The sequence below is a fragment of the Microchirus variegatus genome (assembly GCF_963457635.1).
Source record: "Microchirus variegatus genome assembly, chromosome: 9".
NCBI lineage: Eukaryota > Metazoa > Chordata > Actinopteri > Pleuronectiformes > Soleidae > Microchirus > Microchirus variegatus.
Window position 1 is genome coordinate 1,087,501 of NC_139810.1, and position 11,776 is coordinate 1,099,276.

An 11,776-nucleotide genomic window follows, 5' to 3' on the forward strand; every position below is an offset into this window, starting at 1 on the left:
CAAGTTAATGTATGTAAGTAGACCTCCATAACTAACATATATGTGCAACAGGACCACTCTATGTGAGCTTTAAATATGTAAATATAAATATATATATATATAACACTTAAATTGATTATTTGATCATAAGAAGAGTAAGTGTTTAATTTAGTAAGAGAACATGAATAAGTTGCATATTGATTAAAGCACATTGTTGTTGATTAAAACAAATAATTAGGGCTGCAATGATTATTTATCAATCATTAACTAAGTGTCAACTACTTTTTATAATCGATTCATCATCGTTTGCTGGTTGTCTTTAATTATCAAATAATCTTTTTCAGCTTCTTATTTGTAAATATTTTCACGTTTCTGTCATTTTTCAGCTTCTTAAATGTGAATATTTTCATGTTTCTGTCATTTTTCAGCTTCTTAAATGTGAATATTTTCATGTTTCTGTCATTTTTCAGATTCTTAAATGTGAATATTTTCGTGTTTTGGTAATTTTTCAGCTTCTTAAATGTGAATATTTTCATGTTTCTGTCATTTTTCAGCTTTTTAAATGTGAATATTTTCACGTTTCTGTCATTTTTCAGCTTCTTAAATGTGAATATTTTCATGTTTCTGTTATTTTCAGCTTCTTAAATGTGAATATTTTCACGTTTCTGTCATTTTTCAGCTTCTTAAATGTGAATATTTTCACGTTTCTGTCATTTTTCAGCTTCTTAAATGTGAATATTTTCATGTTTCTGTCATTTTTCAGCTTCTTAAATGTGAATATTTTCATGTTTCTGTCATTTTTTAGATTCTTAAATGTGAATATTTTTTCGTGTTTCTGTCATTTTTCAGCTTTTTAAATGTGAATATTTTCATGTTTCTGTCATTTTTCAGCTTCTTAAATGTGAATATTTTCGTGTTTCTGTCATTTTTCAGCTTCTTAAATGTGAATATTTTCACGTTTCTGTCATTTTTCAGCTTCTTAAATGTGAATATTTCCACGTTTCTGTCATTTTTCAGCTTCTTAAATGTGAATATTTCCACGTTTCTGTCATTTTCAGCTTCTGAAATGTAAATATTTCCACGTTTCTGTCATTTTTCAGCTTCTTAAATGTGAATATTTTCGTGTTTCTGTCATTTTCAGCTTCTTAAATGTGAATATTTCCAAGTTTCTGTCATTTTTCAGCTTCTTAAATGTGAATATTTTCACGTTTCTGTCATTTTTCAGCTTCTTAAATGTGAATATTTTCTTTCTTTTTTCTATATTTTCTGGTTTCTTTGCTTCATAAAACAAAGGACTAAGATTTGAAATGTGGTTATAGTTAAGGGTTAGTCATTAACTGGTCACGGTTAAGGTAAGTGATAAGGCTTTGGTTGTGTGTGTGGCGTTCGTACCCGACGCCGTACGGCAGCCTGAACACCAGCAGTGCGGGCGAAGAGGCGTTGAGCCTCAGCTGACTCAGTGTTTCCGGGTCCATGTACAAAGGGGAGGTGTCTAATTGGTCCTGGAGCTGACCAATCACTGCGTTGGAGGCGGGCCAGGAGACGGAGGGCAACACCAGCGAGGAGGACGACGACATCAGCGCCCCCTGTGACACAGCAGAGACAATTGTATTGTATTCTCACTCACTCACTCACCGACACACAGAGGATGAAGAGTTGAGACGATCAGCGGCCATCTTACCTCCAGGTTTGGGAAAGCGCTGTCCTGCTTGTTTCCGAACGCTCCTCCGTACATAGTGAAGTCCTCCACACTCATCTGAACACACACAAGCAGGAAATAAATACAGGGCTCAGGATAAAAAATAGCACTGCGTTACCCCAAAATAGGGAAAAGTAGTAAAATAAAACATCCCGCATATTTCACTTAACTACATCACACTTCTTAAATGTGAATATTTTCGTGTTTCTGTCATTTTTCAGCTTCTTAAATGTGAATATTTTCACATTTCTGACATATCTTCTTCTTCTTCTCTGCTTCCTTGCAGGATCTAAACAGCGAGCAATACTGCACCCAGCACTACCTGTAGCTAGCTCTGGATGGAGTGTGTGATTGGTCGCGCTTGTTTGCAGTTACAGCCGAGCATGAAGCAGCCGGTGTGTGATTTACAACAACAACAACAACAACAACATGACAATTTTTGTAGTCGACGTAATTGATTACAAAAACATGGGTCAGTTCAATAATCCGACTCATTGTGATTTTTATTTGGAAGATCCATGATCCATCAATTCATGCCTTGTTTCCGGTGCACAAATCACACAAGATTTGACCGTGATAGTCTTGTGTGTGTGTGTGTGTGTGTGTGTGTGTACCTTGTCCTGTAGGAAGAGAACCACGTTCTTTGGACCCATGTTCAGAGCGTTCTCCAGGTAAGCAGCGAGCTGCTGCTGTCCCACAATGTGACCGGCAGTGGGCGGAGCCTGACTCGGTGCAGACGTCCTGATGAAAAGAACAGGAGGGATTTGCATTAATTTAGAAAATAGTACTAGTATTTATTTTGTAGGGATTAAATCAAACCAAGGCAACTTGATGAAGGAAAACAAAATAAAAACCAGTACAAAACCTACTGTACCGACAAACATGCTACTTTACTGCAGTGATTGTTCAGTCATCAAAGAAAGAAAAAGTGGAAAAATAAGAAATGATCTTAGTCGTTTTATGCTGGACCAAAAAATAAAATCAGGAAAATAAATCGACAGACGAATCGTTTATCTATCAGTAATCGTGAGTTGCAGCCCTGCGTATAGAAAAAGACATAGATATTAAAATAAACAATAGAAAATGATATATAATAAATAGTGTGACTGCACATACAGTCAAACATGAACGTTTGGCACATTATTTCAAATGATAAGTTAAGAGAAAATAAGAATAGATAAGACACTGTGTGACAAGATAAGGGGGAAATAGTATGCAATGCATTATATGCGTTTGTATGACAATTTTTTTCAGCTTTATTTTATTATAAATACTTTATTATTTGTTTGAAAGTTCAGATAAGAGAGGTTAAGTTAAGATAAGTTTTAGTAAATACTATCTTATTTCAACGACTCCTCACTCAAATATATGCTAGTACCAGGCCTGAAGCAGGTGCATTGTGGGTAAATCTGCCCTTGAAATAAGCCAAACAGCGAACGTTGTGATGATATAACGAATAATACTGTCAATAAAAAAAGGTTTAATCAAATGACAACACATTTATATGAACATTTATCACGGGAGCTTCCTCTCGTCGTAGATTAAGGATTGGAAAAAGCTAACACTTAGCCTCAGTGCGTGTTTTATTACAGAGTCAGTGCTAACCGTTAGTTAGCCACTGCACCGTTAGCCCGTTAGCTCGCCTCCCCCCCGGTGACCGGACACATACACACACACACACGGACACGTCCTCACCCTCCGCTCGTCCACAGCAGCAGCGGCACCTGCTCGTCACACGCACCCGCGTTCAGAACGCTCAACAGGCCGAGGAACACGGCGAGAGCCGCGGAGCTGCGGAGCAGCGGAGCCCGAGAGGACGCCATCTTTACTGACAGGAGAGCGGAGCAGGTGCGGTGACGTCAGCGACGCTAGGTCACGTGACGGAGAGGATGATGCAGCCATGGCAACGCGACGCCCCGCCCCCTTTTTCTTTTCTCACAGAGACGCATCACGGAAGTGTGTGGGTTTACAAATACATCCATGGTTTATATTTAAAAATAAACAAAAATAAAATCTAAATCATGTGACAATTATTTCACGAAAAAAACAAATAGACATATCGTCTTTTAAATTAGTTAAGAGAAAATAAGAAAATATACCATAAGATACTATATGATCAGTGTGTGTGTGACCTTTCATCTATTACTTGTCACTTTAAATCCGTTTGCACAGCATTTTGCACCAACCAGGGTTCACTTTATGTACAGATTTTGCATGTATTTATATATATGTTATGCATGTGTATTATTATTATTTAAAAGATATATATTTAGTATTTTTCTTTATCTATATTTATACTATAAAAACATTTATTTTCTACTTTATGCTGGTATTTTCATTGTACAGGGAATTGTGTTTCTTTACTGTGCTTTTACTGGGGTTGGGGGGGGGGATTCAAAATACACTCCTGTAATACGAAGATTTGACTTTTATATGTAAAAAAATACAGCATTAAATTAAATAATAATGTAAAACAGAGGCAACCGGAACAAGGTAATAAAAATGCAAAACAAAAAACATGTCTTAGCTGCTACTTCCCTCTACGAGAGAGAAGTAGAAGGAAGTTTCAACGCTCCTGGTGTTGTTGTATGGCAGTGCTTCACAGCGCCACCTAGCCACCTGGCATGCATACTACATAAAATTTCACACACTTTTGCGTCACCGCGTGCGTGCAGATTTCCACCCAAAGACGCTCGTCTAAACGAGAAATAAAAAAACACTTTTGCGGTTTGCGTTCAGATCATTGACGTGTAAAGCTAAAGCCTTAGTGTCTTTGCCCAATGACACATCGGCGTGTAGACTAGCCCACTGGGAATCAAACCCGAAACCTTTTAGTTGAAAGAAGATACAGCTAAGACAATAAGATCTACGGCTGGGAATTTTGTTGGCGTTGATTCTTGTGTCGGACGCCGCGCTCGTCACTCTAAAGCATTGGTTCTCAAAGTGCGGCCCGGGGGCCAATGTCGGCCCACAGAAACATTTCTGGCGGCCCCCCCAGTGAATTACAGTTGATAGTTTTAATCCAGGAGCTACTAAGCTTGTTAAATGTTTATTGGACATTACTGGATACAGACAAATAAGTGTAAACAAAAATACTGGGTATTTACCTGGTTTCTATATGGTGAATTTTAGTGTATTATTGTGTTATAAGCTGGTAATAAGCAGGTAGCTACAGTCCCCAATTACTAGCTATTTACCCAGTGAATATATGGTAACAGAAATGTGTTACTTGGTATTAACCTGTAATTAGAAGGTAAGAACAATGGCCAAAATACTGGGTAATTCCCCAGTAAATTATAAAGCGTTATTATATTAACGCTTAAATTACTTAACGCTAAACTGCAGAACTGTATTCTGGTCATTAAAATGATTACAAATGGGATTTCTTTCGGGGGTTTTTTCCGTTTTTTTCCTTTAGCGGCCCTCAGTCCAATGTTGGCTTCCTAAATTGGCCCTCAGGTATCAACACTTTGAGAACCCCTGCTTTAAAGGAACTAAAACAAAACACCAGGTACCAAGTTCTATCACTGACGGAGGAGAAAAAGAACCCAGGTGGAGCCGAGTCGAGTGCTAGGACTGGATAATGGAAAATCACAAGTGTGGAGTGCTCACCTGTCAGTGTGTGCGTGAGTTGGCAGCGAAACCTGATCGAGACGTGATTGATTTACTGTCTTTTATTTCAATGTGAAACGTGCCAGGACGAGTGAAGCCTGCCGGCTCACAGCGACGATCAGAGCGCTTGAGATTGTGCTGACATTTAGAGATCATTTGAGTGGTGACGAGCTGGGACAATGGAGGTAGACCAGAGCGTTTCCCAACCCTGGTCCTCAGGGAACACCGTGCCTCATGTTTCAGATGCTGCCCTGCTCCAGAACACCTGAACCGTTATCGGGCTTCTGCAGAGCACGATGAGGAGCTGACCGTTTGAAACGCTGCTGTAGACGACCAGCACCAACGCACCGCCATCGTCATACGGTTTGGTCTGGTACAGTAGGGGGCAGTAGAGACATTTAGCCGTCACAATGACTCTCACAAAGATGTTAAAGCTCCCATAGAGTGGTCCTGTTGCACATATATGTTAGTTATGGAGGTCTACTTACATACATTAACTTGTTTTTATGCTCAAAAACCTCCTAGTTGCTGTAAACGAGCCGATAGAAATCCTCTTTTCTGACGCTGCTCCTCAGCCGCGATATTTCAGAGGGAACTTTCACCCCCAGAAGACAGACTGTGTTGTGATTGGCCAATATATTCAGCACACCCGCTCTAAGAAGCACAGCTCCCCCCTCTGGAACGGTGGATGCACTGCTCCTCGTTATCAAAACATTGTTTTAACAGTGTTTAAAAATAGCTTCTTCACGACTCCCCGCCTCAGTCCCTTTGACGACCTTTGACCCAGAGTCTGAAGACACTGTCGCTCGTGAAACACCTCCACAACGGACGTTATTCTTCTTCTGCGGTTCAACGTACGCAATGTGCCCGGACTAGTGCCCGGAGCAGGAGGATCTGCTGTTCAGGAGAACCGCTGTTTACGTAACCGGACCGGGTTTTTCAGAGATCTCGCTGAGCCTGAGATTACAATAAAACACAGCGTTCTCAGCAGTGGCTGAACTGTTTGTTTAGAACCTTCAGGGCTTCGTAAACAAGGTAATGACGCAGATACACACTAAAAAAACAGCCTTAATTGGAACTTCAGGTCTAGTTCCGATTTAAGGCTTTAGCTTTACACGACAAAGATCTGAACACAAACTTTTTATTCCGCGTTTAGACGAGCGTCTTAGGGTGTAAATCTGCACGGACACGATGACGCTAAAGTGTGTGAAATGTGATGTAGTATGCATGCCAGGTGGCTAGGTGGCGCTGTGAAGCACTGCCATACAACAACAGCAGGAGCGTTGAAACTTCCTTCTTCTTCTCTCTAGTAGCGCTGAGTAGCAGCTAAAGACGACTTGAATGTGCGACTGATGGATTCTAATCCCACATGTTTGTTGTTGTTTGTCTGTTCTGCACATGGATCTGACGTCAACGCGTTTTCAACCCTTTAGACGGGAACGCCACGGTGGAGCGTTTTTAAGGTTTCCACTCTGGAGGGCGCCTTCATTTTATTTTGACGTTTTTAAGCCCCAAAAAACGCCGTCGCCGTCTCAACCAAAAGACACATCTGATCAAATATTTTGTCGGTTTCACCCGGGAGCGTTGTCCACATAATAAAACATGCCGGGTCATGAAAGTGATCTGTGTCTCAGCAGATAATTAAGAGGTGTAGATGATTAAATGTCGACTGACTGAGTCTCATGTGTTGACTGTGAAACAAGGAAGTAAACTGAGACTTTTTTTTTACCCTAATTAACGCCGGCTTTACACGACAACAGACAGATACAGGTGCATTTCAATAAAATAGTGGAAAAGTTCATTTATTTCAGTAATTCAACTCGAATAGCAAAATGTGTGTATTATATACAGACTGAAGTAGTTTAAGGCCCCGCCCCAATACCTCCTCCCCGAACCCTAAAACTTTGCCCTGACCCTAAATTTAGCTCGTTCTCGTGTAGCTAGGATCAAGGGGAAATGCGATTTTCTAATTATAATCAACCCTCAAAATGTAGTGAGCTCTGGTGCGGGCTTAAAAAGAAGTGGAAGATGAAATTAACCATGATGCTTTGCGATTTTTCCCAACAAAGATGGCGGCCACATCTGCTGAGGAGAAATTGCGTCGTATATAATTTCGCAAATAAGCGCGTTACAATGACGAATTGTGTTGGAATATGTTGGTTTGATACACATCCAAAGGACCGTTGAGCTTTGAACGCTAATGTCAGAAAATAACTGACCATTAATGAAAGCAGCTTGCTAACTAGCTAGCTAGCGGCTATTTTCCAAGTGCACTCGGCAAATAGCCGCTAGCTAGTTCTGCTACATCTGTGTAGTTTTGTCAGTGTTTTTGGATGTGTGTACCGGCAGTCACTTGAACACGAATACCATGGAGATTTCAATCACATTCGTGATATATAGCGTTTACGAGGCCGGAGAAAAACAAACACAGCCAACACAACAGCTGGATTACATTTGTTGCGGAGATTTGATTATTTGGTGAGTCGACCGAGGATGGAGTTTCCTGGAGTCAGAGATGAGTTAAGTTGAACAAGGCTTTACTGGAAGCAGCTCAGATCTGAGGAGAACTGAGACAATGCCGAACATAAACAAGTATGTTAACAGTTGGGCATCCTCTGTCAGTCTGAGTCCCAGAGTTAGGATACTTAAAGCGGACCTAGACCGGAAGTTCCAATTAACGCTGTTTTTTTTAGTGTGTATCTGCGTCATTACCTTGTTTACGAAGCCCTGAAGGTTCAAAACAAACAGTTCAGCCACTGCTGAGAACACTGTGTTTTATTGTAATCTCAGGCTCAGCGAGATCTCTGAAAAAACCCGGTCCGGTTACGTAAACAGCGGTTCTCCTGAACAGCAGATCCTCCTGCTCCGGGCACTAGTCCGGGCACATCCTGTTGCGTACATTGAACCGCAGAAGAAGAATAACGTCCGTTGTGGAGGTGTTTCACGAGCGACAGTGTCTTCTGACTCTGGGTCTGACTCTGGGTCAAAGGTCGTCAAAGGGACTGAGGCGGGGAGTCGTGAAGAAGCTATTTTTAAACACTGTTAAAACAATGTTTTGATAATGAGGAGCAGTGCATCCACCGTTCCAGAGGGGGGCGCTGTGCTTCTGAGAGCGGGTGTGCTGAATATGTCACTTCCGGGTACTGGTCAATCACAACACACTCTGTCTTCTGGGGGTGAGATTTATGTCTGAAATATCGCGGCTGAGGAACAGCGTCAGAAAAGAGGATTTCTATCGGCTCGTTTACAGCAACTAGGAGGTTTTTGAGCATAAAAACAAGTTAATGTATGTAAGTAGACCTCCATAACTAACATATATGTGCAACAGGACCACTCTATGTGAGCTTTAAATGTGCTTTTTTCTGCTGATACATGGAGCTAACCTCGGGGAGGACTTTGCAGTAGCGTCATCAGTCGTCTGCCTCATTCCGGTCAGGCTCTGCATGTATACAATACACACATTTCACTATTTGAGTTGCTGAAATGAATGAACTTTTCCAGGATATTCTAACTTATTGAGATGCACCTGTGTATGGACGGACAACACAGACATGAAGACAGACAGTCTAAGTTCAATCAGCAGACATAATGAACTTTCACAACATAAAAGGTTCTGCCTTAAGGAGCAAACGTTTTAAGGGACAATCAACAGTTTCCCATGAGAGAATAAAGCTGATGAAGCTCCAGCAAAGTGACTGCATGTCCTCTCATGACAAACTGTCAATCCACACAAAGGAGCAAACAGGTTTGTAATCAGATGTAACGAGATAATCACCTGGTGCCAGAACCATTGTAAAAATACAACAACAAAACAAAAACTCAGCAATTGACGGGCGAATCCGTCTCGTCTACATGTCGGCACAAACACGGCGCGTCAACACGTCTTAATGACACGACTGTGAAAGCCACGAGAACACAAGACGTGATTAGAAAGAACAGGATGAGCGAGAGGAGACGTTCAAATCACGTCTGCCAACACTTTACATAACGAGTGCAGCTGCAGAACCCGTCGCAGCGATCCTTGCCTGGTGCATTTCTTTACAAAGAAGAAATAAAAAACAAACTAGAGTTGTGATAGTCGACGACTACTAATGCTCCGCGCTGAGTCCATGCGCCCACATTTTTATGCAAATTTTAAAGCAAAATTGAAAAGGCCACTAGTAGGTCAAGGTCACCGATCTTCGTACTTGTTCAAGATACTTGTAAGAGGCATCCACAGTGTCAGTTTGGCAGCAATACAATAAATATTTGTCGTTATCGCGTTGACAAGCTTGAAAAGTGCCGGTTTTTGGCTATTTTCCAAGTTCCGAGTACAGCTGTGACCTTGAAAAGTAGGTCAATGTCACCAATCTTCGAACTTGTTCAAGATACTTGTAAGAGGCATGGACAGTGCCAGTTTGGCAGCAATACAATAAATATTTGTCAAGTTTTCGCGTTGACAAGTTTGAAAAGTGACGGTTTTTGGCTATTTTTTCAAGTTCCAAGTGCAGCTGTGACCTTGAAAAGTAGGTCAAGGTCACCCATCTTCGAACTAATCCAAGATACTTGTAAGAGGCATCCACAGTGCCAGTTTGGCAGCAATACAATAAATATTTGTCAAGTTATGGCGTTGACAAGCTTGAAAAGTGCCGGTTTTTTGCTATTTTCCAAGTTCCAAGTACAGCTGTGACCTTGAAAAGTAGGTCAAGGTCACCCATCTTTGAACTTATCCAAGATACTTGTAAGAGGCATGGACAGTGCCAGTTTGACAGCAATATGTTGAATATTTGTCAAGTTATCGTGTTGACAAGCTCGTAAAGTGCCGTTGACACATTTCTCACATTTCCCCTCAAACAAAGTGTGTTTTTACACAAACTGAATCTCAGAATTCACTCTTTTTTATTTTCCCATTTTCTCTTCCGTACATTAGTGTGTGATCACGTCAAGACCCTATTTTCCAACTCAGTCGGTGTGATGGAGACGTCTGGAGACTTTTTCAAGAAATTTCATTCAGTTCTTCGAGTTGCCGAGTTTGCTGGTGCTATGGCTAGCGCAAGTCAATGGTACCAGCTAGCATGGCATTAAAAACACTCATAGGTCGACGAGTTCAACTGCAGCGTCTGTCAAATCAAACTACTGGCATGGAAAATCCACCAGAGGATATTTGGTGAAGTAATTGGACATATCACTGGTTCTCCTTTTAAAGGATTTGCAGTGTCTAGTACTTTTAAACAGTAAAGTGGAACAGTTTAAGGACATAACCCTCAACTGTTGATTGGACCGGTTCCAGAGAATGAATAGAATTTAATAAGTGGAACCGAATCAGGGTGAGGTGACGTATGACTGCGATGACACAGTTTAACCTGTCCTCGCTCCTCACTTCAATGGAAGAAGACGCCCAATACAAAAATCCCAAACCTGTAACTCTCAACACTCAGGTCAAACTGCCGCTGCTAAATTAACTCAGTCCAAAACAAGGCAATCAGAGATGGCAGACTTCACCCCATTCACGTAACAAGCCTCTGGCGGCCTCTGTTGGTCATATTAGTGTTGTGTGTTGTCCGGTGTGCCGTGTTCCACGTCGTTGTCCGGTGTGCCACGTTCCACGTTGTTGTCCTGTGTGCCGTTCCACGTTGTTGTCCGGTGTGCCGTTCCACGTTGTTGTCCGGTGTGCCGTTCCACGTTGTTGTCCGGTGTGCCGCACTCCACGTCGTTGTCCGGTGTGCCGCACTCCACGTCGTTGTCCAGTGCCGCACTGCACGTTGTTGTCCGGGGAGCCATGTTCCATGTCGTTGTCTGGTGTGCCGTTCCACATTGTTGTCCGGTGTGCCGCACTCCACGTCGTTGTCCGGTGTGCTGCACTCCACATTGTTGTCCGGGGAGCCATGTTCCATGTCGTTGTCCGGTGTGCAGTGTTCCACGTTGTTGTCCGGTGTGCAATGTTCCATGTCGTTGTCCGGTGTGCAGCACTCCACGTTGTTGTCCGGTGTGCCGTTCCGCGTTGTTTTCCGGTGTGCAGTGTTCCACATTATTGTCCAGTGTGCCACGTTCCACGTTGTTGTCCAGTGTGCCACGTTCCACGTTGTTGTCCGGTGTGCCATTCCACGTCGTTGTTCACTATGCCGTGTTCCATGTCGTTGTCCGGTGTGCCACGTTCCAACATCACTGTCCGGTGTGCAGCACTCCACGTCGTTGTCCGGTGTGCAGTGTTCCACGTTGTTGTCCGGTGTGCAGCACTACGCGTCGTTGTCCGGTGTGCCGTTGAACGTTGTTGTCCAGTGTGCTGTGTTCCACGTCGTTGTCCGGTGTGCAGTGTTCCACATTGTTGTCCGGTGTGCCACACTACGCGTCGTTGTCCAGTGTGCCGTTGAACGTTGTTGTCCAGTGTGCTGTGTTCCACGTCGTTGTCCGGTGTGCCGTGTTCCACGTTGTTGTCCAGTGTGCAGTGTTCCACGTTGTTGTCCGGTGTGCAGTGTTCCATGTCGTTGTCCGGTGTGCAGCACTCCA

The 11,776-nt window shown here is 42.5% G+C and overlaps 1 protein-coding gene across 1 annotated transcript in view; it reads right to left on the minus strand.

The window, feature by feature from the left end:
• atp6ap1a (ATPase H+ transporting accessory protein 1a) overlaps positions 1-3,501 on the minus strand; it is a gene marked incomplete at its 5' end in the record, with an annotated part of 9,315 nt that extends 5,814 nt beyond the window's left edge. The window contains 4 exons of the mRNA XM_083894867.1: positions 1,372-1,565; positions 1,661-1,735; positions 2,293-2,419; positions 3,374-3,501. Coding sequence (XP_083750993.1) covers positions 1,372-1,565; positions 1,661-1,735; positions 2,293-2,419; positions 3,374-3,501 — 524 coding nt within the window. The remainder of the gene's footprint in view (positions 1-1,371; positions 1,566-1,660; positions 1,736-2,292; positions 2,420-3,373) is intronic.
• Positions 3,502-11,776: the final 8,275 nt, after the last annotated feature.